The sequence below is a fragment of the Tympanuchus pallidicinctus genome, unplaced genomic scaffold (genome assembly GCF_026119805.1).
Source record: "Tympanuchus pallidicinctus isolate F22 unplaced genomic scaffold, pur_lepc_1.0 scaffold3, whole genome shotgun sequence".
NCBI classification, from domain to species: Eukaryota; Metazoa; Chordata; class Aves; order Galliformes; family Phasianidae; genus Tympanuchus; species Tympanuchus pallidicinctus.
The window spans coordinates 72,830,317-72,856,577 of NW_026294747.1; the positions used below are offsets into that span (position 1 = coordinate 72,830,317).

A 26,261-nucleotide genomic window follows, 5' to 3' on the forward strand; every position below is an offset into this window, starting at 1 on the left:
CCTAGGTATGTACATATGTAGATACAGGTCAAAGTTAGATCCCATTCACATAATAAATCCACTCCACTTCCCTCACTTCAAGAAATCTAAAACCAGAAAATCTGCCTTCTATTTTCTAATAATTGAATGAAAATGTGACAGGGAGAGACATCTAAAACGCAGCAAGCTGACGTTGGAATCCACAATCCTTTAGCCAGAATCCAGTTCTGAGCCACAGGGGAACACTCCTGATTACTGGATATAAGCTTGAGAAATTAAACTGTGCGAAGCCAGTCAATGGACTCCTGCAAGAAATTAATTGCATACTGTGTAGGCTGGTGGATGAAACCTCCTCTGTCATATAACAGATCATTTAATGCAACTGTCCTGGGATTTCCTTTTAGATATAAATTATGCCTGAGTAGGCACCTCAGTGCTGTTTTGCTTCCTGCACCAGTCTATCCAGAACACTACTTACACCACTGATCAAAAGGCTAAATCAGATTTCAGAGTGAAACTGCAACCAATAATTATTTTTGAGTGTCAAACAAATATAGGCAATTATCTCATCACCAAGCATTTGCTTTAACAATAACTTAAAAAAAAAAAAAAAAAAGAAAGAAATTATCAAAATGATTTAGTGGGAAAAAAAAATCTGTTAAGTCATCATTAAGTTATGTTATACATTTTCCTGTATTCCAAGATAAGACTTACTTCCAGGCATATCACAGTTCTTAAAGTAGTAAGTGGTAAAAAAAGAAAACAGAGTAAGGTGGTATATATGTAAGCTTTGTACATGGATTTATCAGTTCTGTGTCATTTGGTTTTGCTCCAGGAACTGAATCAGAACAAAGGGCAAAACTTCCTCTGCATGTTTAGTGTCACAAGCAATCCTGGACCTTTTCCAGCAGGTGAATCAATTTCCTGTTAGCACTTGGAAGCCTTGGAAGTCAAGGCTGCTCCTGAGAGTACGACTAAGATGAAAGTGTCCAGATAATGTCAGCCTTCATTTTCACTTCAGTCCCTTCCTTCCCCCAGCAAAAACTGAAAAAGCATGCATGCAAATACAGTTCAGTTAACTTACACTGAAAAAGACAAAGTATAACAGATGAAAGTTACTGCTACAAAATGCAGTTTTTATAATGGAGAATACAGAAGTCACTTGAAAGCCTTCAGCGTTTTGTATAAATAACCTCTGATGCTACCCCAAATCAGCTGAGCTGTGAGCATCGTCTGCCCCAACCATGAGTCAGCTCAAGTCTCTTCAGTGTACTTTTATGGTACCATCACAGAGAGAAAAATACAACTCTAGCCAGCACAAAGGAGCTTCTGAGATATGGAGGGAGTATATGGCAGGAAGGCATTTTCTGCTATTAGCTGGCAATGAAAGCAGTGGAATAAATAAAACGACAGCATACCTAACATTTCTGTCTCTTTATTTTTAGCCTATACAGCGTACTGATATCAAGGCATAAAATGAAAGGCAAACCACATGCTCTTGAGGAAAAACAATTTGAACATCTTTGGGAACTGCTCTTTCTGCCCAGCAGTTCTCAGCCCATGCAAAGAAGCAAAGGGCAATTCAGACTGCGTAAACAGCACTCACAGCTGCTCGCGTCCCTCCCACTTGCAGCATGTATAACATCCTGGCTGTAGGAGTTATATTTGTGTTTAAACTTGATAAGGCTGACTTATATTAGAGAAATGCTTCTGATCAATCATTCTTGCTGAGTAGCCAATGACTAAGTGGAAATGCTTCAGAGAGAGCACTGCCCAGTATGAAATGAGCAAGATGTTTATAAAACTTGAGAACTTGGCCAGCAGTCCTTAATCTACTTATATGATGCATGCAACTTCCTGTAACAGCTTAAATTAGGCATACAAACTTTTCCTCCAGCATTCTGAGGAGTCCCAATACTCATAATCATAGAACAAAGAAGGCAGTATGCATCACTGCCCACCGACTTGTGCTATCAGCCTAGAAACTAATTAGCTGGTTCCGTGTGACGCAGAGCCCTCCACAAAGTTCTTTGCTGTCTGCAAGCAGGCTGATGGTCTTCGTCAGACTGTCAACAGTGGAACCATGAAATACAATGCCTTGGTCTTCACCAAGTTAATCATCCAGCGGCTTCTGTGCAGCCATTCTGCTGCTGAAGGTTCATCACAGAATAATTCAGTAATGCACAAATAAATATTTACACCAATAAAACAATTTGAAAAGCAATAAAAATAAAGGACTGAATTTTAAAAGCAGTTTTAGGCTTCAGGATGCTTTTATAAAGAAAAGTTTAAAATAAGGGTTTGGGACAAAAAATGGTACTCTATTTTTTTAAGATCTGTGTGGCCTGTAATATCAGAAGATATTAAAATAGGATATTGGGGTATTAGGAAAAAGTTCTTCATCAGAGAGTGGTGGGCATGGAACAGGCTGCCCAGGGCAGTGCTCATGGCCCTGAGATCCCGGAGCTTGAGAAGCATTTGGACCATGCTCTCAAATATTGGATTTGATTTTTTGGTGCTCTGGTGTGGAGCCAGGAGTTGGACTCAATGACCCTTATGGATCCCTCCCAACTTGGGATACTCTATCTACACTTCTATGACTTCTAGTCAGGGTCAGAAAACTGTAACTCTTTTTTTTTTTTTCGTATTACACAGCTTTTCTATATTTATACATCAAAGAAAACCATTTTCCTGAAGGTGTAAGTTTTTCTTTGGAAAGCAAAAAAAGAACAAATATTTTCCAATAGTGTAAATTTAAGATGATAATTCTTGCAACCTCTCATCCTCGAGGCAAAATTTAGATCTTCAGCAGTCATCTGGTCTTTCATCCATCCTTTTGCCTTTCGTATGATAGTTAGTAAATCAAGCTGCTTTATGTGACTGGACTAGCTCAGTTCACATATATTTGGTGGAAACTTATTAGTATTTGACATTTTCCAAAGCTTTCTCTATTACAAGCACACGCTGATCCAGAAATGCTACAGCTGAGGAGTGTCTTCTTGAAATGCACAAGTATATCTTCAGAGGATGTTTGTGCCAAGTTCCTTCAGTAGTCATCTTTCTTGAAGGAAAATCAGAAACAAAGCAGTGTAGCTAAAACATTCAAAACTCAAAGGCGTGAATGCCTCTTGATAAGATGGAAGCACACCAAAGACCAGGACAAGGGGAGTATTCAAAGTAGATGCAACCTGGAGACTCAGAGAAGAGAACAGGGTGGAGAAAAGGCAAGGCTGGAAGGTGGTTTATGCAGGGAACAAGTCTTTCTTTGATGTTGGCACTAGCCAAGCAAAGAGACTTCAAATTTACATTTACTGGTTTGCAAACAGTTTAATTTTAGCTAAACCTCAGCAACGGCAGAAAGGCAATGCCACATATTCAAGTATGTGGTTACAGAAAATACCACAGATTCCGAGTAAGCCGTGAGACAAAAGGCTGAAAGCCAAATGCCTTCCCACCACCTGAGCAATGTGACATCCAGCACAGCCTACATCTGCTTTATCCTCATAGTAATATTTAATTACATTTTTATCAGGAACTGGGAGGTGTAGTTCATCTCCTTGTGATGTTCCACCTCTTTCTTTTAGAGCTTTTTTCCGAATTACTTGTGAACTTTTCCATCCTGTATTTGTTCACAGACAACTGTGCTTTTTTATTTTCTTTCATTCCTTGCTGGTTCTCATATCCAGCAGAAACTAGGATGAAGATTTGAGTTTGTAGCAGTTCCAATGCCATCAGTTCTAATCCCACTGCTAAGGATGTTGGTGAACAGCAGCTCTTCTTGTTGTAGTTTCACACCTAGGATTCAAGTAATGAGATGTTTCAGAGCCTGTGAATTCAGACTGGAACATGGAATATTCCTCATGATGAGTCCTGTGATGTAGACAGTTTACAGTTGCAAAATACCACAACTGCTGGCAGTTAAGGAATGGAATTAAAACCTGGTGAACAGCTCAAAGTAAAGTCAGAACTGCTTTGTATTACCCTCTGTATAGATGACAAGATAGTGGGATAAACTGGTACTTCAACAGAACTGCTATTAACAGGCAGACTTAACCTCTTAGGAACAAGAAAATCTATAACATTTGTGCTAGAAAGAGAACAATATATGGAGATCTTTGAGGAGCACAAGTGAGAGATTCTGGCTGTGAATCATTGGTATGTTAGTCCAAACATCATTACTGCCAAAGTGTCTCAGATATGAGTCCAGGGAATAAAAAAATTAAAAAAAATAGTGGAAGAAATGATTTGAAGAAACATGGCCAGGAGAATCAGTCTGAGTGTGTAGGAATGGGGAGGATAAACACGGGATTTCAGAAGAATTTCAGAACAAGACTCAGTCTTCTACTTGACAAAAACAGTATTAGAAAAAGAATATTATGGTCTGCCTTTTTTGCCATTGTTTTCTTCTAGAACAACTGATCATCTTATACAATAGCGATTCTACTTGCCCACATCTCCTTTCCCGGAGGCAGCATTTTCATTTTTTCCTCCGGACTGTTTCTTGCCTTCCAGTCTTTTTTAAAATCCTGTTTTCCATATAACTCCTCTTTCCCTTGTACAGCAATGAATACAAAATTTGTCTTTACTCCTTCTCTCATGCCACAAACTCTCACTGCTAGAAGGTTGTTATCCTCTCCTCCCTTTTCAGCAGCAGATATCAAAATTCTCCTCTCTTATTCCTATACCTTCTTCTACAAAAGTCTGAATTGCAGCTGTATTAAATTTAAAATGTTGGAGTATGTCTCCCATGGCAAAATTGAGAAAGGAAAATTCTATATAGGAAAATTCTCACAATCTTCCTTGCATGCTTTTTTGGTAGCAATGGAATTCAGTTTTTCCCCCAACGAACATAAGCTGCTTCTCCAAGCAGTGGGAATCCCCTGAGAAAGGGGAAACAGGATCTGCATGTGGCCTCGGAGCCCCATCCTCCCGCAGCACAGAACAAGAGCAGCACATGGTAAGAATTAAGCAACTGCTGAAACTCAGAAGGTTATTGTGCATTCAGAATTATCATCCCTTGGGCATATTTCTAATCTCCCATAGGCATCTTTTCTTGGGAAATTAAGCACTACAACATCTCCAAGCCTGAAGTTTTTAAATCAAATTCTCTACCAAACATGCTTTAGCTCCATCCTGAGCTGATGAAGAAACTGTCAGCCTGGTGTTATCATGATTATAAGTGTTTCCTTGGATCACAGATCTAGACATCTTTACTCTCTTTGCTTAAGTCCTACTCACTTCCTTATTTTAGATCAAAAGAACAAACTGTGCTTCACATCTAAGCATGAAAAAAGATTCTTACTTTGTTTATGAGATTCAAAATATTTTACAGAATTTCAACATGTAATCAATGGTCTTGGCAATGACAGAGGAGTCACAAGCCTTGGAAGTAATATATCCATGTGGCAAACAAGGGATGTGTGTGCTAATTACAGCAATGAAAACATAGAACTGCAGCAGAAATAGCTCAGTTTATTCAAAAGTCATTTAATGATAGAAACACGGAATAATTTGAGTTGGAAGGGACCTTTAAAGATCAACTAGTCCAACTCCCCTGCAATGATTAGGGACACCTACAGCTTGACCAGGTTTCTCAGACCTCTGTCCAGCCTGATCTTGAGTGTCTCCAGGGATGGGGGATCCACCACGTCTCTGGGCAACTTGCACCAGTTCTTCACTACCCTTACTGTAAAAAACTTTTTCATTATATCCAGTCTAAATATCCCCTGTTTTAGTTTGAAACCATTTCTCACCATTTGAATGGTTTGAAACCATAGCCCTATCCCAGCAGAGCCTACTAAAAAGTCTGCATCTTCTGTTTTATAGTCTCCCTTTGGATACAGAAAAATATGCACAAAAAGATGAAGGAGAGCTTTCTTGGTGAAGTAAGGGCAGAAGACAGCAGAGTAAAGGCAGAGAAATATGCACCGCATAGCCACAGCCAAAGCTTACACTTCTGGGGGCCTGCCAGTCAGACCATAAGGTGTTCTTACACACCATGGAGCCAAAGAAAGGGCTTGGTGGACTCTGCCCTTTTTACCCTCACATTAGGTGCAAGCGGCTGATTAAACAGAACAGAGAGCTAAGCACTGATTATAAACCAGATGTTTATTTATCAAGCTTACTGCTGCTAGGAGCTGAGTGAGAACAGGAACAGGTCCAGCAGGGCATTCGGTACACTTCAGGGGAGAAAGCCTTTGCTGCTAGACCCTAGAACCTTCTGCAATATTGTGCTTCATGTATACGTGACTCATGCCACTACGGCCCTTGTACAGGAGGACCTGGCTCCAATACAAATGTACTGCTCCGTATAATGGGCACATTGTGTGTGGCTGCCAGGGCAGCACTCCACCTGCATCCCCAGCAGTGCTCCTGGCTGTTGGTGAGGAGGCAGAGGCCGTTATCAGAGCAATTACCACAACCGCTTAGCACCACCGCTTCCTGCACTCAGTGAGTCTATCTCCTAGTGACACGTGCACAATTAATCCCATTGCCACATCTAAACTCCCCTCCATTCCGATTGCGGGAGGCCCAGCCCTTTGCTGAGCAGTCACAGCAGGGCCCCTCGCTCACTGCGCAACTCACTGCCATGCAGACAAGGCTGCAAGGCCTCAGTAACAGCCAGGCCCGCAGGTACAGGGCCGCAGTGACCACCACGGTTGCAGCTACAGGGTCACAGTGATGGCTGTGGCAATGGGTACAGAAGTATGGGCAATGGGTACAGGGCAGAGAAGCCTGGGGCTCTCAGAATGGGTGCAGGTGCAACAGCCTGGTGGAGGTCAAAAAGGCTGCCTGCTGTTTCCAGCTCCTTTACTATCCCTGGAAAAATTGCCTTGGTGTTCTGTTTTCACTTCAATCTTCTATCTGCCTTTTGCATTTAGATTCTTATTTTTCACCTTGGGTTTATGGTGTGGTTGTTGGTTTGTTTTATTTTTAGTTTGGAAAGAAAAACAGCTGTTCTAGGTAGGGTTGGAGCATTTTGAAGAGGGAAAGAAAGCAGAAAAAGAGGGACAGAAGGAGAAAGAAAGTACTCGTTACCGGTAACAAAGTGTGTTGGGAAGAGAAGCAGTACTGATCAATGAACACTCAATGAGGCTGAGATTTCCAGTGTAGTGTGAACAAGGAACAGGGAAAGGATTTGTGTTAGGAAGAGATGAAATAATTAATAGGATGGAGTTGGGAAGCAGTGATGCTCCAGCCTGCTGGCCAGTGGGTTGGCATCTGGGGGCCAGTGTGCAGAACATCCCCAAGCTTAGAGGCATGCAGTTGGCAGGGGATGTTCACTCACAGCCCCAGCAGCAGCTCCACAGCCCCCATTCATGCAGACTTACACATGCAGTGCTGGAAGAAATCTAGCTTGGGATTCCTAGCTATTTCTGTAAAAGTCGTAACAAAACATGTTATCTGCAAGGCAAGGTGTGGATACAGATGGATTACTCCACAAGACAGCCTGATCATGTTGATAATATTATAATAATGAAAACATTTTTGCATATGTATAAAATGAGGCAGTGACAACTGGCCAGAGAATCTCCAACTACCACCTGCACAACAGCGGTGCTCCGCCAACCACTACCGCTTTTCTGTGACAGGAGGCTCTCTTTTGCCAATGGCTCTGATTAAAAGACAGCTAGACAGAATTAAAGCATAGTCCTTAATGGACTTTTATAGCCAAACTCCAGTAGGTATAAAAGATAACTCTATGTAATTAAATCAGCTGTATTGACCAAGTAATATAATTTTCTTAATAAACTGTAAATAACTTGAAAGCAATAACTAAAATGTTAAAATATTTTTCTGATTATTTAGGTATGATTTTTTCAAGAAAATGATATGTGGATATTCATACAAGCAAACAGTATTTAACAAACTATTCTGTTGTTTCTGTTGCAATCTCTGGGGATATCACTTGGCTGGCTCTCCCGGGACTGTCTGTTCTACAGCACAGACATTTACTTCTTGCACTGCTCACAGAAAATGAACATACATTACCCATAAAATGAAAGGCATCATTACCAAATGACAGTGCTTATTGTTTCCTAAGGACAACCCAACATGAAGAAATGAGGAAAAAATGAATATTATTTTAATATAATTAAGTCAATTATATCAAATTAATTTAAGCTAACTGAAGTAATACAATTTTGGTATTTTCCAATTACTGTATTGGTTTGACGTGTGCAAGTACATGGAGAAGAATCAACAACTTACATCCAAATCTTGTAACAAAGAACCACAGTGTCTCAGACTTACTGACAAAAAAATAGCTAACACAACAACAAATCCAGCGATATCAAACCGATTGGTGCACACACTAAGGGAATACACATCATGTCATACTCGGTTCCCCAGCATCACACGGCACTGGTCCCCAAGCCTAACAGAGACCCACACACCTCTGATTGTGCTCTATTGAGCCTTTAAAATCTTTCTTTGCTTCATCCCCTCTATGCAGATATGTTCACTCGCTCGCACAGATGTTGCATATACCACAATATGGTGATGTCACATTAAATATTTTGACATCATCTGTGATCGTGTCTGTTGGCTCAGATGCCTCCAGAACTTTTTCTGACATCCTCAGTACTTCAGAAGTGCTGGAAAATAGCAAATGGTGTTCGTGCACACCTGCACTCTCTAAACACAGTCCAGAAAGCAGCCAAATAATTCTTTTCAGCCATTTGGGAGGTTTCTCCTGACAGTTTCCTATTGCACAGTGCAGCCAGCCACTGGCAACCTGTTGCACAGATGTCTGAGCCGAGCGCTGTGGCAGGCTAGAAGCAGCTCACTGCACAGCTCTATTTACTCCTTGCAGACTTGGCAAGCCATGGCAGTGAGAATGGAGGACGTTTGCCACTGCTTGGCTGCAATACATCACAGTGCACATGTACTTGCTATTTGTATATTCTGGCAAAATGGCCTTTAGTTCCCTTCAAGAAGGAGGTATGCCTTACCTAAAAGTAATTTCTCCCCAGTGGTATTCAAATTTATTATATTTTTGGCAGATCACTATCCATCCTGCATTTACTTTTATTTCATGAAACATACCATTTTTAAGGTTTGATTTTATGGCAGCTTGTTTCTCTGCTCCTGCCAGTATTAATAATGTAACACAACTGCTGCAACATATGGCTTCTGGGCTCTTTATCACTGATCGTGCATGTTATTTATTTTCCACTTCATTTGCCCAGTGTTTGCTTTTGATGAAGCTGCTTTGAAAGCGGCCTACCATTTCCATTTCATTTTCTAAGACTATTTAACCAGTTTTAAAATTACAGCTGTACCAGCATTAAGACCTGGCAGTTATGGTAAGAGACTACATCCTGGGCAGCTGTACTGCCTATAAGAACAACCACTAAAGAACAGGCTGTGCCTACATATGGCAGAAGTACTGTGTTTCTTTTTTAAGTGCTGCTAGTACAGGAAAAGAGGGAAAAAAAATGATTATCAATTTGTAGTACCTTTAGTTGGAGACATCATGGCAGCCCACAGTTCCTCACAGGGAGCAGAAGGGCAGCGCTGAGCTCCACTCTGTGTAACGGTGACAGGGCCCGAGGGAACGGCATGGAGCTGTGTGAGGGGAGGGGCAGCTGGGGGTCAGGGAATGCACCAGAGGGCGGTGGGCATGGAAGAGGCTGCACAGGGCTGTGGGCACGGCCCAGAGTGCTGGAGTTCGAGGAGCGTCTGGACGCTGCTCTCGGACAATGCTCTGAGATAAGGTTTGGATTTGGGGTGGTCCTGTCCGGAGCCAGGCGCTCTACTCAATGATCTTTGTGGGTTCCTTCCAACTTGGGATATTCTACAATACCCAAAATGAGCAGCAGCAGTAGCAGGTTAGTTATAGAGGAACAGCAATTGACTGTGAGCTGTGATCACGTGGCTTACACCTCTTTGATATTTTGCCCCTAAAAACAGGAGTCCTTCAAGAACCTAAGTCACACGTGAGCACGTGCTGAGTACCAGCAAGCTGGAGCCACGGGACGCGGCAGTTGTACTTTTCCCGTGGCACGCGAAGTGACGCCGACCCCTCGCCGGTGCCTCCCACCCACTTGGGACGCTGCACACGGGCGAAGCGTGGGGACAAGCGGACCTCCAGCCCGGAGATCGCGTGGCTGGGAGAGCCGCCGCCCCGACGGCAGAAGCTTCAGCGGCGCGGGAGCAGGAGCGCTAATCGGACCCCACCAAATAAGGCGATGGCGGCTGCCACGAGGGGTGGCGGGGGGCAACGGGGACACGGGCGCTCCTCGTAGCGCTGCGCCGGGCGGAGCTTTTCCCGTCCCGCGGACGCGCACGGGGCGGTGCGGCACTACGCGAGCAGCGCTCCGGGCGGCGCAGCCGCCGCCACCACAAGCGGCCAGGCCGGGTCCCCGCTGCCCCTGAAGCGCCCTTCCCTCGCTCCCTACCCCCAGCCGCAGCCCGGAGCGCTCCTCCCCGCCCAGGGCTTGACGGCAGCGGGGAGGAATGTATTTCCGGGGCGGGCAAAAAAGCGGCTGAACGCGGACCTTCCCCTCCCCTCCTTTTTCCACCGCCGCGCGCGCCGGGCTCCCCCCGCCCCCACCCCTGAGCGGCGCGGAGGTAGCGGGCGGTCCGCAGACGGGCGGAAGGACGCGGAGCGAGGCCACGCCGCGCCCAGCGCAGCTCCCGGGGTAGAGCCGGAGCCGGGCGGGCCGGAGCGCGCCCCCTGGCAGGAGCGGCGCCGCGGCCATGGCCGAGGTAGCGGGAGGACGGGGCGGGGGTTGGAGTGGGGAGCGGGCTGAGCGCTGCCCGCCTTGGCGCCGGGGCGGGAGAAGAGCGCGGCTCGTCGCGGTGCCTCGCGGTGCCACCAGCCTCGTCCCGCTGCGGGTCGGCCTGCCTTGGGCTCGGGGGCCGGCGCTGCGGTCGGGCTGGAAGGTGGCGCGCCCGGCCCGCGGCTTCCTGTGGCGGCGGGACGGCGGGTCGGGCCTCCCGGGTCGGAACGGCCCTTTGTCCGCCCGGAGCCCGGCGGGGAAAGTTTAACGCCACTTCGGTGCCGGGCTGCCGGGGCGACAGTGGGGCCCTGTGACGGCGTCGGGGCAAGGAGTTACGGGAATAGGGTCAGGAAGAGTGAGTCGGTGTAGGAAAGTGGATGTCTGTCTTAAGGTTTTTGACCTGCACGGGGCTATCGAAACTGGCAGATGTTAGAAGGGCTGTGTGATCGTAATGCAGCGTTTCCACTTCTAGATACACTCAACTTTGTGCCTGTTTTGCTGTTAGTTGGCTGTGAGCATGGGCAGCTCTTTAGAAGCTTACCTCGGGATGAAGTGGGAACGTGAGGCCTCTGAGCACCGTCTGGTTCACGTGGTGATTTCTGAAGTGGCCTAAAACAACCGGAGCACCGCGTTCTGTCTGGTGCGGCCCCCTGATGTGCAGATGATCGGATGGGAAGTTACTCCCCGACTCACTGGTTAGGTTGTGTTTAGACTCAATGTCAGATGTCTTTATCTAGTAGAACTTTGTCTGACCGCCTGTCGGATTCATCCGCTCAACTTGTGACTGCTTTTCTTTATGAAAAAAATCAAACATTTCTTCACTTCTGGGTTTGTCCGTGATATTATCCAACCCATTCATGCCAGCACACGTGCACATACCTGATGGGTGAAAATGTGGATTTTCTGTTTGATTTGCTTCTGGTGCTACAGTCCTGTTGTTGCCAACACACTCAAACCTTGGGAGGAGGACTCATCTCCGTTCAGGTCAGTGGAACCACGCTGGCTTAACTGCACGTGCTTAAGTGCAGACATGGAGTTGGGCTTTACATAGGTGAGAGCAGTTTGGAGTCATCTGTGCTCCTTGCACATTAACCACCTGGTAGGTGAGGTAGATGGGGGGGGAAGGTTGGTTGTTGGTTTCCTACTGTGAAATGAGATGACTTGGTGGCAATTTATTTAAAAGAGCTGTTTTGCTTCTAGAAGGACTTAGATGAAGTCAAACAAGACTCACCATTGTGAAGACCTTCATTGTGTGCATCCATCGCAGTGATGAAACTGATGATTCATTGTCCTGTCGCTAAAAAATATTCTTTGCCTCTGGCAGATGATTAAGTACCATTTTGCAAGCCTGCCTAGAGCTCTATTTTTCAGGGTTGCAAAAGCAATGAGCTGTTGGCAACACACAGGCAAGACAAGGCGTGTTCACCAGGAGAGCACCACCTTCAGCCATTGTCCTTTTCAAAAGTGTTTCATGTGGTGGAAGGCGCGCACCCAGCAGGCTGGTAGGGTGAGAGTATGCCTTAGTCAAAGCTGGTCTGGGAGTGCTGTGCCACCCAGGGGATAAATAAACTCATTTCAGCAGTGAAACTCAGAGTTACAAACCTGGTGTTCCTTCTAAGTGCAGCCAGGGAGACCTGCACATGTATTTGTCTGACCCTGCATAGTGTTCCCAGTCATTTGAAGGATGAATTTGGAGGGACAGAAGTTTTTCTCTAGAGTATTCATGATGTTCTGATGTGAGTGCAGAATTCCAGTGTTGGTCTTGCTGAGCTTTAAGTGACTCAAGTGGTTAATGTTCTGCCACTTCCTTTGGGAAGTGATTCCCACAGCTGAACACAAACTGTCCGGAAACTTTTCCTGCTGTTCTTTCTTTCTTGGTCCGTGTTTTCATCCCACAGCTCTCAGCCGTCCTCCTGAAACTTCATGTAGGGTAGCTGCTTTCATGCTGTTCTAAAAAGAGCGCATCTGCTGGAACTGAGCAAGTGGATAGCTTGGGTAGCGGAAAGGCAAGCTCAGAGGGAACAGTGCTCTCCAGGGCTGGCACATGCTGTGTGCTGTGTTACCCTGAATACCGTTTCCGCACTGCCTCTGGTATGAATGCTCTTCAGTTGTTTGTAAATAGTTGTCATGCCTCCCTTTTCCCATCTGGATTTGGCTGAGTGGTGTGCATGGACCCGCCTGCTGCAGGCTCCACGCTGTCCAGGTCTCAGCACTGTGGCCTTCAAAGGTTGTTCTGGCTGTGTTAAGGATGGCTGGAGTACCTGTGCTGCAGTGTGGCCTTTTTTGACTCCCCCTTCCTTCCTGGTGCTAGGAGGTGGGCTTCTTCAGTAGAAGCACTGCACACCCGTGCACAGTGCCTGGAGCTGCTCATTTCACCATCACAAGTAGGAGGCTGATTCACAGACTTGGGAGAGACCCACAGGAATCGTGGAGCCCAGTTCCTGGCTCCACACAGGACCACCCAACATTTAAACCACGTGTCTGGATGCTGAGCTGCACTGCCTTCAGTTCCATACAAGCTCAGGGAAAGTGCTGCACCCAACATGTGGTTTGGGGAATGGACATTAGTGGGACGAGCAGAGGCAGCATGGACCATTGCCAGTAATTGATATACCCTGCCTCCTCATCCTCACTGTCCCTTTCCAGATGCATTTTGTACTTCTTCCAAATGAGAGCTGCTGTGAGACACTCAGACATTGCAGAATTACTGTTAAAATGGCATTTTATTTATTTATTTATTTCCATGTTAATTAAGTGTGGCAAGCTAGCTGGCATTGAGATCTATCATGCCTTTTCACATGGCATTTGGAAGAGACAGTGGTTAGAGCCAGAAAAGAGGGAATCCAGGCTTGGCAGTAGTGGAGCCTATTCTGCTGTCATTCTCCCTTCTGGAATTTCGGATGATGTATGTGTGTATTTGCTTATTTACTTACTCATTTATTAGGCTGGCCATTCCTTTTGTCAAACTCTTTGTATTTAGGAGCTGTAATGATTCTTGGAATGTAGGGGAAAAAATTCACTGGTAGAGATCATAAAGCAATTACATAGATTTTTAAGAATTATTTGGTTAAGGCAGTGTATAGATAGATGTTTTAAATTGTCTTTTTAGAAGTACTATAATGTACGTAACTATATATGTACTATTGTCTTAGGTGTTTTCATGCCATCCACCACTTTCTGTGCCCCTGCTGAAATTTCTATCTCCCACTGGTAGAAAGCTCAGAGTTGGGTCTGTATTTTTCTGTCTCTCACTTCCCTGTGCTGACTGTGTGCTTGTCTCTACTCTGCCTTGATTTAAGACATTTCCTAGTGCTAGTGTTCTCATTAGGGGTTCTAACATTGCTGATCCGGTGTTTACGTACTTCAGAGCCATGTACATGAGCACGTATATCTTAAGACAGTACTTAAAAAAGAGGCTGTAGCATAGGGGACACAGAGCTGTTATTACTGCAGAGGGTTTTTGTTATTTTTCAAAAGAATGTGAGAGACTCATGAAATTTCAGGAGGACAGTAGATGAACACTTTCTGCATTGTGGGCTTGTGTTGGCAATATCTTGCCCAGATGTAGGACTCCTTTTGTGACAAAAGAGTTGAAGTTGGCCAGTTTGTTCTAATAATAATTCATGACATCTCTTAATTGGCCAGTATAATGTCACTTTTTTTCTGTGTAGTTGTTCTTCTCTCTGCCTTGCTCAGTTTTGTTCTGTATTCTGTTGCAAACTTTCTAGAGAGGGTAACCACAGCTGACCACAACATTGCCCAGTGCCTGTGAGTTGTCCTGGTTATGGACGTACTGGGAGTGGCCATACAGAGTCATTTGCTGTCCTCAGAAATGGGAAGTCAGCTCCTACTTCTTGTTGGTTGTAGTTTGTGGGGTTCTTTTCCTCCTCCAATTTCTCCTCCATAGGCATAGCCTGGTAACCTAAACTGCTGCGATCTTAAGTCCAGATGAATTTCCAATGAGACTTCTCTCTAAATGTGCTTTCTTCCTCCAGGGATGAGTAGTAGAAGTATCAGAAAAATATATGTCCAGCTTCACTGTGAGAAAACAATGTGTTTAGCTGCGTGAGTTTCTAGCCTGATGTAAAACGTGTATCAGCTTGCTTAATAGCTTATTTTGGAAATGTCATGCAGAGAAAATGAAAATTCTGACTTCTGTGAATGAAGAAGTGGCAGCAGGCACCTCACTATGTATCACTAAATGATACCGCTGTGTTTTTCACTATTAAGAGTTTTCTCTGTAGAAAATCGTTACTAAACATACTGTATTTTTTTAATAACCCCCTTCTCTTACTTTTCTGCTCTTAAAATAATTAGAATGATTCTGTGGGCTTTCTGGGGCTTTTTGTTCTCCTGTTAACAAACTGAAGTTCTTTTAGACTGGGAGAGATGGAGGAGTCACTATTTGAGTACCAACTTTGCATAAAAGCAGGCAAGTGGCTTTGTGAGACTGTAATACTGATGCTTACTTTTAGGAAGGTAATAGGTTTCTACGTGACCTGTAATCGTCTTTGAGACAGAAGGACCTTTTTGTGTATTACAGCAATCATTTTGTCTCTATCTTTTTCAGTTTACTAATTTACTAATGACTTCAAAAAGGCTTATGAAATATATTTTCTGTCTTAAAAGTGTTTTTTTTTTTGTTTTTTTTTTTTTAGTCAACAGCAGTGAGACATCATTAGTATTCTTGTGGTTTTTTTTAGTGGGAGAAGTTTCGAGTAGTAAAACAGGCAGGATTCTCAACTTTGTTATTGCTAGGAAGAGCTAAGAAGAGAGTGGTGTTTTCTCACAATCATTTTCATTCTTTTCTTTCTCCCTTAGAAAACGTTGTGCTTATATTTGATAAATTAAAGCAGTTCTCATGTTCTGCCAACAAATAATTCCTTTACTGCCTATAGTCATTTTCCCCATGCTTCTGGTTAGTGAGACCCTGCTTAACTGCCTATTCTCCTCAAATGCACAAAATGCACATAAGCTGTAGCACGCTCAATACAGCATCGCCCCCCTAAAAAAAATTAACGTAGTATTTGTAATGTGTTTATTTCATTCTGGGTTGGTACAGTATCGCTTATGCTTAACTTTGTCCTAGGTTTGTCTTAGCTTATTTTTAACTTCTGCTCACAATAGTATCTGGTATATAAACAGGAAGGCGAGCCATCGTTTGTATGGGCTCCTACTGCATTAAACTGCAGGGTTGCGTGTGGTATACGTGCTGTGTTTGAGTACTCACATGTAGGTAATTTTCTACTGTGCCTGTTAACAAATGATTTTTTTTTACCTGTAGAGCTGTGCAAATAATTGCACTTTTGATGTGGAAGTCAAACTGAAAAAGTGAAAGTATCTTCTTTTCTCATCCTTTGTGGTAAAATCAGAAACAATAATTATATATTGGGCTGAACTGAAACACTGAAATCATCCTCGTGCAAAAATGACTGATTTGTGGTTATTTAAAAAACGATGAAAAATAATTACATGAGCTCAATTTAGGAAGAGTTAGTATTTCATTTAGGAAGTGGTGATACTGTGAGTCAAAGGTAGCATCTTGGACAGTTTGTGCATCTTGCCCACAAGATCGTGGCTATGTAAAACAAAGTAGCAATGGCAATAGGGTGGTTTGGTCCATACAACCATGACTTAAAGGATGTGGAGCACCATTTGTGCGGAGGAGAGATGCTGCGTGATGCCATCCTGCCAAGCCATGCAGTAATGCAGGTGTTGGGAGGTTTGCTGGAGCCGTAGAAGGCGTTGGAAGGATCTGGTGTGGTGGCAGCTTGGCCAGCATCCCCTCTAGACTTAATTGCTCAAGTATTAAATTGGACAACATCCAGTCTCTGCCTAGACCCTCAGCTGTCTGCTTCTAGCACTCTTTGGTACAGGCTGTGGTGTGAAAGTAGTACGGCTGAAAGGAAACCTATTTCTGAAGTGGAGGTAAATACAAAAGATTATCATCTTTATGATGTTAAATAAAAAGAGCTTTCTGGGGAATGAGAGCTGACACATCTCGGTAGTTGGTTGTGATTAAATTTGCACTGCATTCTGCAGTGGGATGAGCTGGTATATTATCACAGCATTCAGTGCTGGAACGACTGAAGTCTTTGCATGTGTCCAGTCAGCAAGTGAAATACCCCTTCTGATGATGGTAGAAAAGAGAACCAAGGAAGTGTTTATTAGCGCAATACACAAGATGTCAAGTGTAAGCAAGGTCAGTTATTTGCTGCCTTTGAAGCAGTGTGTTCTAGCTGCTTTTTTTCTTTTTTTGACTGAAGTTATGTTTTCCATTGTATTGAGAAATTAGTTTTGATGGGCCTGGGAGAAAGTCAGGAATTTCCTTTTCTGAGGTTTCTCTGTTGTTTTTCATAGAATCATGGGATGGCTTGGATTGGAAGGGAGCTCAAAGATCAAAGATTTTGCAAGGCTCTATTTAGTGTATGTGCTCACTTGTCAGTGTGAGTCAAAGACTGTCCAGATACTGAGAGGAGTTCTGTAGCTCATCTCCATAAAACACGAAGCCTGAGCATTTTTTGAAATGTCAGTTTGCTGGTTTTGTGTTTTAAAAATCTGTCCTTACTTATGCATGAATGTAACCTTCATGCAAAATATGTGTCACGCTTACGGAGTTGCATCTTCTTTTACCACGCAGGTCAAAAATGGGGCATATTTTGTCTATGTTGTTTTTGTCAAATAAAAAACTGTGTGAGAAACAAGTTTTCAAGAATTTCATTTTCTTGGGTGTGGACTCAAGTGTTTAAAAAAACAAGGAAACAGCAAATTTCCTTTTTCGGAAGAATGTGCTATCCTTACCAGCTGTAGGTTGTTTAAGCGGCATCTTAAAATTGATAAACAATGATGAACATTGTTTTTTCTCTGTGTATGTACCTCCCTGCACTGCAGATGCGGCTTACTTACATTTTCAAAGGCTGAAATGAAATGTTACATAGCTGTGTTGCTGACCTCAGCAGCCTCAGTGAAGGAGTAACTTTAGCATGTAGAATTGCTGCCAGCACTTTACTTTTATCATGGCCAGCTGCCCCTTTGGGAGAGTGTCTACATGGCAATAAAAAGGGTTGCTCAGATAGTGGCTCTTTTTGGTGCATAATTCACAATGCAGTTTCACTTTCTAAATGAACAGTGTCAGTATTTAATATGATTAACATTTTCTTGTAGCTGGAAGGAGTTGTAATGCTGTAATGCAGAGTTTAAAGAGAAAAAAAGAGCACATTCATTAGAGAGAACTCAAAACTGCGGTAGGCAAGTGGCTTCAAATTGAGCTGAATATGGTACTTCATAAAGTGTCCCAGTACCCACTGAACCACAAGTTCAACTGATGGTACGTTTTATTTCCCTAAGAACATGGCCCTGCAGCACTTCACACCAATGCAGGTCCTAATTTTTGTGATCACACTCTCCCTTCTGTCTGTAGCTTGTGGTCTTCATCGTAACTACATCAGCAGTGAAAGTCAGCCCAGCTGCTCCCATGTCTTGATTAAAAAAATCGGTATTCAGTTAGATCAACTTCTTTGGGGGGGTGACCGCATTCATCACTAGTAACGTTCTTTAGGTGAAGGGAGGAATTGGAGAATGTGGTTAACGAGAAGAGTGTGAGACTGCAGTGATCCACAGTTTAGTTGGTGTTAAGTGTTGTGGAGCCTTCCACATCTGCGGGGTGGGATTGGCCACAAGTTAGGGATGAATGGTGCGAAGTCTGGAACTGGGACCTAAAGAAGCATCTCCATTCAGCAGTGCTGGAGTGGGAGATCTGTTCAGATGTGTGAGAAACCTCCTCTGTTACTGCCCTTTGCTGTCCCCTCAGAAGGGGCCTGTGGGCTCCAAGCTTAATGTCCTGCTCTGGGAACCAGCAAAAGTGTATTCTTAGACAAGTTATTCAGGCAAGGACTGCTTTTTATGAAGTATTTTACGATGGATCTCTTGTAAAAAAATAAATAAAACAAAAATAGCCATTTTAGAATTGACGTAGTTTTTTTTTCCTCAGGTAGGTGAGCTTCTTGCCAGTGCTCAGGCTTCCAGATTGAAATGTAGAAGTCCAGTGTTGCAGTGTGTGCTTATACCTAGCCAGATGTTGTTGTCTGTGTTCTAGTCATGGTCGCTTTTGTTACCATTAAGTAGATATGTAGAATAGGTACAGATCTACAAAACTCTATCTTGGTAGGATGACCTTTTTGTTGTTATGAATTCTTCATGTTCACTTCCCTATTTACCTAGTATTCAAAGTGTGCTGGGGATAAGAGTTGTTTCAGTACCAGCCTCATTGTAAATTGTGTTAGAATAGTGAATGTTTTTTAAAATTCACAATTTAAATACTTAGATACTACATACAAACATTTTGCTGGGCACTTGTCATTAGAATTTTGAAGTGAAAAATAAACAGCACCCAAAAAGCTTGATGGGATTTCACTCTGACAACTGCTGTGACTTTGCAGACGTTTTCTTCACTGTTCATCTGCCCACTTGGTCTGCTTTGGTCCACTGAAGCTTCCAGAAAGTTGGTCTTGCTGTGGAGGAGGAGTGGGCTGTCTCAAGGCACCCACCCCCAGCTTGCACAGCATGGGGTTCAGTTTTGGAGGTGGGGATGCAGCACTGTGGTTTCTTTTAGCAGCAGTTGGCTTTCATCTTGGTTTTAGTTGCCGAAACTGCATCAGAGTGTTAATGATGGTTACTGGCGGGTAACGCTGCCATGTAAAAGTGGAGTTTCCGTTGAGTTTGCACTCTGTGGTGTGCCAACCCATGGCTTCCTGCAGTGCAGTAAGCAGTACCCTATATTAACTGACAGTTTCCTTCTCTTCAGAATGTACTTGCCCCTCTTCTGCTTTCTGCTTAAAACAAAAGCTTGGATTAAAGTGAATTTAGCCAGGTGTTAGGATGGCTGTGGAATATTGCTAAGGCAGTGCAGCCTCAGAAGCATCAATTACAGTCAGCTTTGTTAAGTGTGATATTCCTATGTTTAACTAAACTTTTCCCTGCGTGTGGGTGAATGTGAGGTTTGAGTTGCACAAAATTAAATAGGCTCCTTATGGGAGTAGTAAGTGGTGCAGATTATTTAGGAATCTAATACTTCCACAAGGAACAAGCACCCGTGTTTTCTGCTAGAATAGCTTAAATCGTTCGTTAGCATTCCTGATTGTAACCTGAGCTGGAAATGCTAAACTTAGCTGAGAAGTGAGATATGCTAGCAAAACTGATGCAAACAAGCTCAGTGCTGAATGCATCTGTCCCCACGCAAAAGTGTCACATTAAGCAAGAGGGAAAATTAAATTATTGTGGTACAAATTGCTGGTGGGTCACAAAGCATATGAAATGTGACACAACAACAGATGTTTTGGTTTATTTTAATGCAATTGTGTTAAGAGGTGCTTGTATAATGAAAAACCTGTGTATTTCTTATGGAAGACTGGCTGCTGATAGCAGTACAGGCACAGTAAGGAGTCCTATGAAGCTGTGGAGGTGGTGTGCTTAGAGTTTGGGCTATTGGAAACTTCTAACAACAGGTTGGGGAACATTTTTGTTGGTGAAGACTCGTGGAAAAAAAAAAAAAGTAAGTTCTGTTTCTTGAAACTTAAATGTTGCCATATAAAAGAGGAAGCTTTCAAGGTACACGTCTATAGGAGCTGCTGTTAGAGAAAATATTAGTTTCAACCACAGTATCTTTACACGTGGTCTTGCTCTAGGTGCTTCTGCAAGGCTGAGCATCTCGGTGATGTGCTTGCATGCTACACAGTCAGCATAATGAACAGGTTTTATTGTTTTGTGCTTGCTTGAAATTCAGGGATATTCATGATGTACTTGTAGGAATCTCAGCTTGATGCAGAGAGATTGCACTGATAAGGCATTTATTAAAGAAAGAAAAATGGAGGGGGTGTTTACATTTTTGGTTTTTTTTTATTCAGTATTTTTGTAAGCATCATAGTTTGAGAGGTGTAGAAAAACAAGAAGTTACAAGCTGGCCTTTCAGAACAAGGTGCACATGTTTCAGTTGAAGCTGGGAATACTGAAGATGTAGATAATAAACAGTAAAAGCATATTGCCTTTTTTTTTTAATTCAATTAGACATAACTACAGGCTCTGCGTGCTCTGCTTGAGAATATAAGAAGCAGTGTTTCTCTTCTAATTTAATGTTGAACATTAAGCATAGTGTGCCTGTTTGTTAGTCGTTTTCCAAAATACATCTTATTTTGTAAACACTTACTTGTGGATAAGTCAATTGCAAAAATGTGTAAGTAAACATGTGGAAAAAAAAATATATTCTCATGAGAAAGAGCACCTTGCTTGGCTCTTTATCTTTTTCTTATATGTGGTGATCGTGGGCAGGCTGCTTGTTATATGAGTCTGAGTACTACTTGCCTTACAAGCATCAAGATGCTTTCCAAAGGGACTCCTAGCTGTGAAACTTTGGCTTAAAACTATGTTTCAGCAGTTGAAGAAAATGTTACTCAAATACACTCTTTGCCTACGCCATAATACACACATACAGTGTGAAAAAATATCCCTACTTCAAAAAATGATGCTTACGAACCAACATCTGTCCTGTCTGTACCACAGTACTCTCCAAAAGGCATCTCAACAAGGGCAAGAGATCCAGGTTGCTCTTGGTGTTTGCTGCCTCGACAGATGAAAGTTCTTTGTCACTGAGGTCTTCACATTGTCCCTGTACTCTCTTTTCTCCTCTCGTTCTGTTACTTTGTCATTGTCATCAGCATGGAATCTGGACTTGAGTCTCTTTTTCTTTTTGGAATATATTTCTACCTTCAATAGGCAGAAGTAATCTATACAAATTAGTGGAGTACTACACAACTTCTTCTTGTCTGTATTCAGTTTAGGTTAGGTTTGCAGCTGATTGCAAGGGTATTTTTGTTGTTCTTGGTTTTGCCTTAGTGCTATAAAATATCTGGGAACCAGTAGCACCTCTTTGCTGTATTCTGCTACCAGTAAATATACCAAGTCCTCTTGGTTTTGTCTTTCTTGGGTTGGAGAGATGTCATAAAACCACTGTGGGTGATAAATATTCTTCTGAAACTTGTTCTGACAATAGGGGAAATCTGTGTGTTCTATCAAAAAAAGTCCCCATCTCCGTGCAGCCAGGCACCTAACTTGAGCAGATCTGTTTCCATTCAAATCAAGACCAAAATGTATTCTTCAGGAATTTACTTAATCATTGTTCATTCCACCACTTACAACTGCTATTATGTTGAAGGCTCCCATGAAATCTGGGAACAAATACTAGCAAGTACTGCATATAAAGGAATGCTGTGACCCAACTGTGTGTGCTTGTTAGGTTAGCCATTCTGTTTTAAAGTAGTGTCCTTAGTAAATTAACAATCAGAAACCACATCCTTTAAGCACACAAGCAGATATGATGTCCAGAGGTCCCTGTCTGTTCCCAGAAGCTGTGGTCGCAATGATAAGTTGATGATGATAAGTGCTCAAATTCAGGTATTCAGCTGAAGAAGCAAAATGACACAAGCACATACTGGGTTTTTAGTAGTGGTTTAAAACCCATGGGTGTTTTTTGGAACCCAATGCCTGCAGGCATCCCTTTTTGGTGAATCTTGGGCCACTTAATCTCCTATGAACTTTTCTACTGCTGTAAGTACAGATTAACTATGGGCAGTTACCTGCTGTAAGATCTTAACGAGACTGAGCAAACCAGTTGTGTTACCAGGTGTGTTTGCCTACCTTACTATGCACAGAGGTGGATTCTCGCTCCCTTGCAGAAGCTGCAGAATTATGATACATCTCCCCATGATTGTCACATTCAGAAATGTGTATTTTCATCTTTTTTTTTTTTATACTCCTAAATCTGCGGGGGATTTTCTGAACAAAACAGTGGCATGCGCTGTGTCAGATTAACCTCAGATAAACATGCTTGAGCGTTTGTTCTCCCTACCTGAGAAGAAAATTGGTTTCCGGTAGGTTTTTAACTCCTTGTAATTAAAATTTAAGCCCTAACTAGTGTACTATATGCAATATTATATACGCAGACCCTATTCTTATGCGTCTATATTATTTTAATAGGATGCATCACTGCAACCACGTGGCTATGGAAGTACTTACCATGGATATTTGTTGAACATGCTTGTTGTATTCCATTAACCTAGAGATGATGACTGACAAAGAGAAATGAAGCCCAGCATGAGGCACTGCTGGTTTTTTATCCTGTAGTTTCGCAGCAGCTGAAGCCGTTATGCTTAAAGCTCTTTCAGGACACAGTTTGAGTAAGCAGTCTCGATGTGATGATTTTTTGTGTAAAAACTGTTTCAGTACTGAAGAATTTGTTATTTTGCCTGTTGATCTGGGTTCCATTCTTTCCGTGTTACTGAGGTTAATCTCTGTGAAGCTTCTGGGGAGTTGAGAGCATCCTGGGCTGGGTGATCCATCCGTCCATCCATGCAGCAGGTCACTGTGAGCAGGCCCATGTCTGGTGTTCCCGCATGAGCTGTGGTGCTACCAGCTCCCGCTCCTAAGCCTGCACTTCAGAGCCCTCCGGGGCTGTCTGCATCCAGCTCCTGCCCTGCCCCAGCTGTCCCTGCCTGCAGGCAGCCCAGCCTGCTGATCCCTTAGCTAAGGGCAGTGGCTGCCCTGTGGGAGCACACCCTCACCATGCTGTGCAGCAGGCCGAGTCTGTACCTGGGGAACAAAGAGCGCTATGGGGCAAGTGAAGGTTTTATTTCTTTGATTGAGATAGGTTGCTTTTCAGCTGTCAGTTCTGACCCCAAATCTCCACTTCATGTGGAGATTCGTGTGTCATGTAATTTCTTGTGGTGGTGGACCTAGGATTCGCGCTGGGTGTGCTCTGTAAGCAATGTATTCTAGCTGGAATCAGCGTCACAGTGACATTTGACATAAGTAAGGTAGCTGCTGAGGTCTCAGATGAAGACCACCTATTGAAGACTTGAAGTTAGAGAATCCACAGCGCACCTTTGGATAAAAAGCCTAAGATTAAGTCCATGGTGCAAAACACTTCTAATTTTTGTACCTGTGTGTTTTGAAGTAATGTACCTCTCTGAAAATAGAGGAAGAGGACACCATTTTGCCACCATTTTTTTTTATAGTAATTTGAGGGTTGGCAATGAAGCACTACACAAGCAGAAGGTATTGTGCTTGCAGTCGTTGCATACTGAGCAAATTTGGGTTTGCAGTGAATGACAGTGGCTGCAGGAGGTCTGGCTGGTTACCAGGACTGCTGCTAGCAGTGCAGGTTGGTGTTAGAGGTCTGTAGTACATGTTCTGTGTCACCAGGTTTGGTTGGTTTCTTCAGTTAAGAAAAATGCTGTGTCGTTTCCTTCCACGTCTTTCAGAATTGTGAATGGGATTTGTTCCGCCAGACTCTAAAAATCACACTGAAATGTTGGGCTTTTCACTAAGGCCAGTTAGCCTTCTGGAGTGAGTGAAGAGAGAACTCTTTCAGCATCGTATCCATTGAGCCTGCATCGGGTGTCTCCAGAGAGTATTCAATTCTGCTTATTTTAGGAACGTGCCTCTTCCTGCTTCTTTTATAAACAGGCTGGGAGTGGGGGCTGACCTGCAGGCGTTGGTCCTGCACGCAGCCCCGCGGTTTTCCTGCAGAGAGCTGTCCTCTGGCTTGTGCCAAGGCTCTGTTCCTCCATCCCCTTCTCACTGCTTCTGCCATGGCAGAATGAGCATTTCTGCACCCAGAGGTTTAAACCAGCTCCTTGCTTTGCTGGATTAATGGCTGTGTAAACATTGACTCACTTCCAAAAGAGATCAATTTTGTATAGCGTTTCACAATCAAAATTAAACCCATGAAAACACCCCATGCCACAGAGATGTCAGTCTTCACAAAGCGCAAACGCTAGTCCAAAAGTGCAAGTTGCTTATTAATTTCTAGATTTGTAGGTTTAGAGTGGTCTGTGGGGATGTGGCTGTCAGTGGGACAGGGTGTGTGGTTATTGCCTCAAAAAGGTGGCTTTTGCACAGCAACTTTGCTCTTGCCGGATATCTGACCTCCAGATACTTCCCTGGTGTTCTGAAGCGTGGCCACATGTTTTGGTGTAAAGCTGCACAGCGAGGCATGACTCAGAGTGCCAAAGAGGCTGATACCTCAAAGTTTTTGGCTTTCCTTGATGGTGCATATTAGCTCCACAGCCCACCTGGGCTCTGCTTACAGCATGGATCAGTGCTGCAGTGGCTGAGCATCTCAGCCATCAGTACTTGATTTCTCAAGAGTTAGTGCTCCTATAATTTTCATCTGTTTTTTTTTTTTTTTTTTTCTTTTTTTTTTTTTTCTTGATCCCATTTGCCCAGTTAATGCTCTATATGCAATTCTAAAGCTGCAAAAGGCTTTCATCCTGTGGAGGAGATTTAATTTTTAAAAGTATTATGATTAGCAGAATAGAAAGGTGCTGATATTTGATTTGCAAATTCAGAATTAGTCTCACTACAGAGAAGTAATCCTCCTTTTCTCCCATTGCAACTTGATGAGTCTCTTGTTTGAAATTAGAAGCTGCAGGGATTTCCATAAATGTGTTGATATGTTTTTTTATTTATTTATTTTTTTCAGTGAAAAAGGTCTATTCAAGTGTGTTTGATGAGGCAGTTACTGAAAAATCTTGGAAAGCACATTAAAGATTTCAATGTTATGTCCATGTTTGTCTTCCTATAATACTTAACAAAAATAGATTACCATTAGCAAACATACAGAAGTAATTTTAAGATCACTTTCTCAGCAGCACATGATTTGCAGCCTATTAAACAGGCTCCAGCTGGTCATTTAGCTGTTAAATAGGGGGATGTTAGTTCCTGGCAAGCTTACCTTTTGAATGCTTCAAGCTGCTTTTTTTGTTCCAAGGGGAACCTTTTTCAGGGGTTCTGTGATATTTTTCTAGGGTTTAATTTAAAAAACAAATGAGTGTAATGGGAAAATATATAGATCTTGTGCAAAATGTTTTTTTCTCTTAACAATGAGTTATATTCTGTTGCCATGTTCTGTGGTCAAATACTGACACGTGGTTTAGTTCCCACTCCACCACAGGTTTCCAAAGGTTCTTTTTAACCGTCTTGTGCATCCAGGCACCCTTCATTTTGCTGTATGTCCATCACATAAAGCCTGCAGCTCAGCAGTGCCCTGTACTGAGCAGTGACATGGACGTGCCCAGCTTGCTGGAGTAGGCCGGCATGTGGCTCTACTCACATTAATCCCAGCTGCACCCAAATCAGCAGCCCCGTCCTGAGGTTGTTCAGTCCCTGGGCAGATGGAAAAGCTGTTAAGTGGGAGATGAAGGAAGTGAGCCCTTATGGGAGGGCGGGCTGCTCAGTCGCAGCCTTATATGGGAAAGGACGTTTTCCTTGTTAGCTTTACGGGGAGCCGGTGCCCAGAACTGCATTCATCACGCAGATGCATTTCCACAGGAACATTTCTTTTCCAAATTGTCTTAGTCATAGTTTTAGCACTGTGTCACATCTTTGCTGGCTTATTTATATAGTCTGCGTGGGCTTGCTATAGCACTGCTGGTCTGCCCTAAAAAGGTGAACTGTTTATAATTTTGGCCAACAAGGCAGCACTAAACCAATGCAGGCAGCTTC

General features: G+C 43.3%; 1 protein-coding gene and 1 long non-coding RNA gene across 2 annotated transcripts in view; one reads left to right on the forward strand and one right to left on the reverse strand.

The window, feature by feature from the left end:
• Positions 1-10,428, reverse strand: part of LOC128085468 (uncharacterized) — a 73,275-nt gene extending 62,847 nt beyond the window's left edge. Inside the window, exon 1 of the long non-coding RNA XR_008208987.1 lies at positions 9,441-10,428. This is a non-coding gene — a long non-coding RNA (uncharacterized LOC128085468). The remainder of the gene's footprint in view (positions 1-9,440) is intronic.
• An 82-nt stretch (positions 10,429-10,510) lies between these two features.
• Positions 10,511-26,261, forward strand: part of ITGB1 (integrin subunit beta 1) — a 40,535-nt gene continuing 24,784 nt past the window's right edge. Inside the window, exon 1 of the mRNA XM_052692911.1 lies at positions 10,511-10,692. Within this exon, the coding sequence (XP_052548871.1) occupies positions 10,684-10,692 (9 nt within the window). The 5' untranslated portion in view covers positions 10,511-10,683. The remainder of the gene's footprint in view (positions 10,693-26,261) is intronic.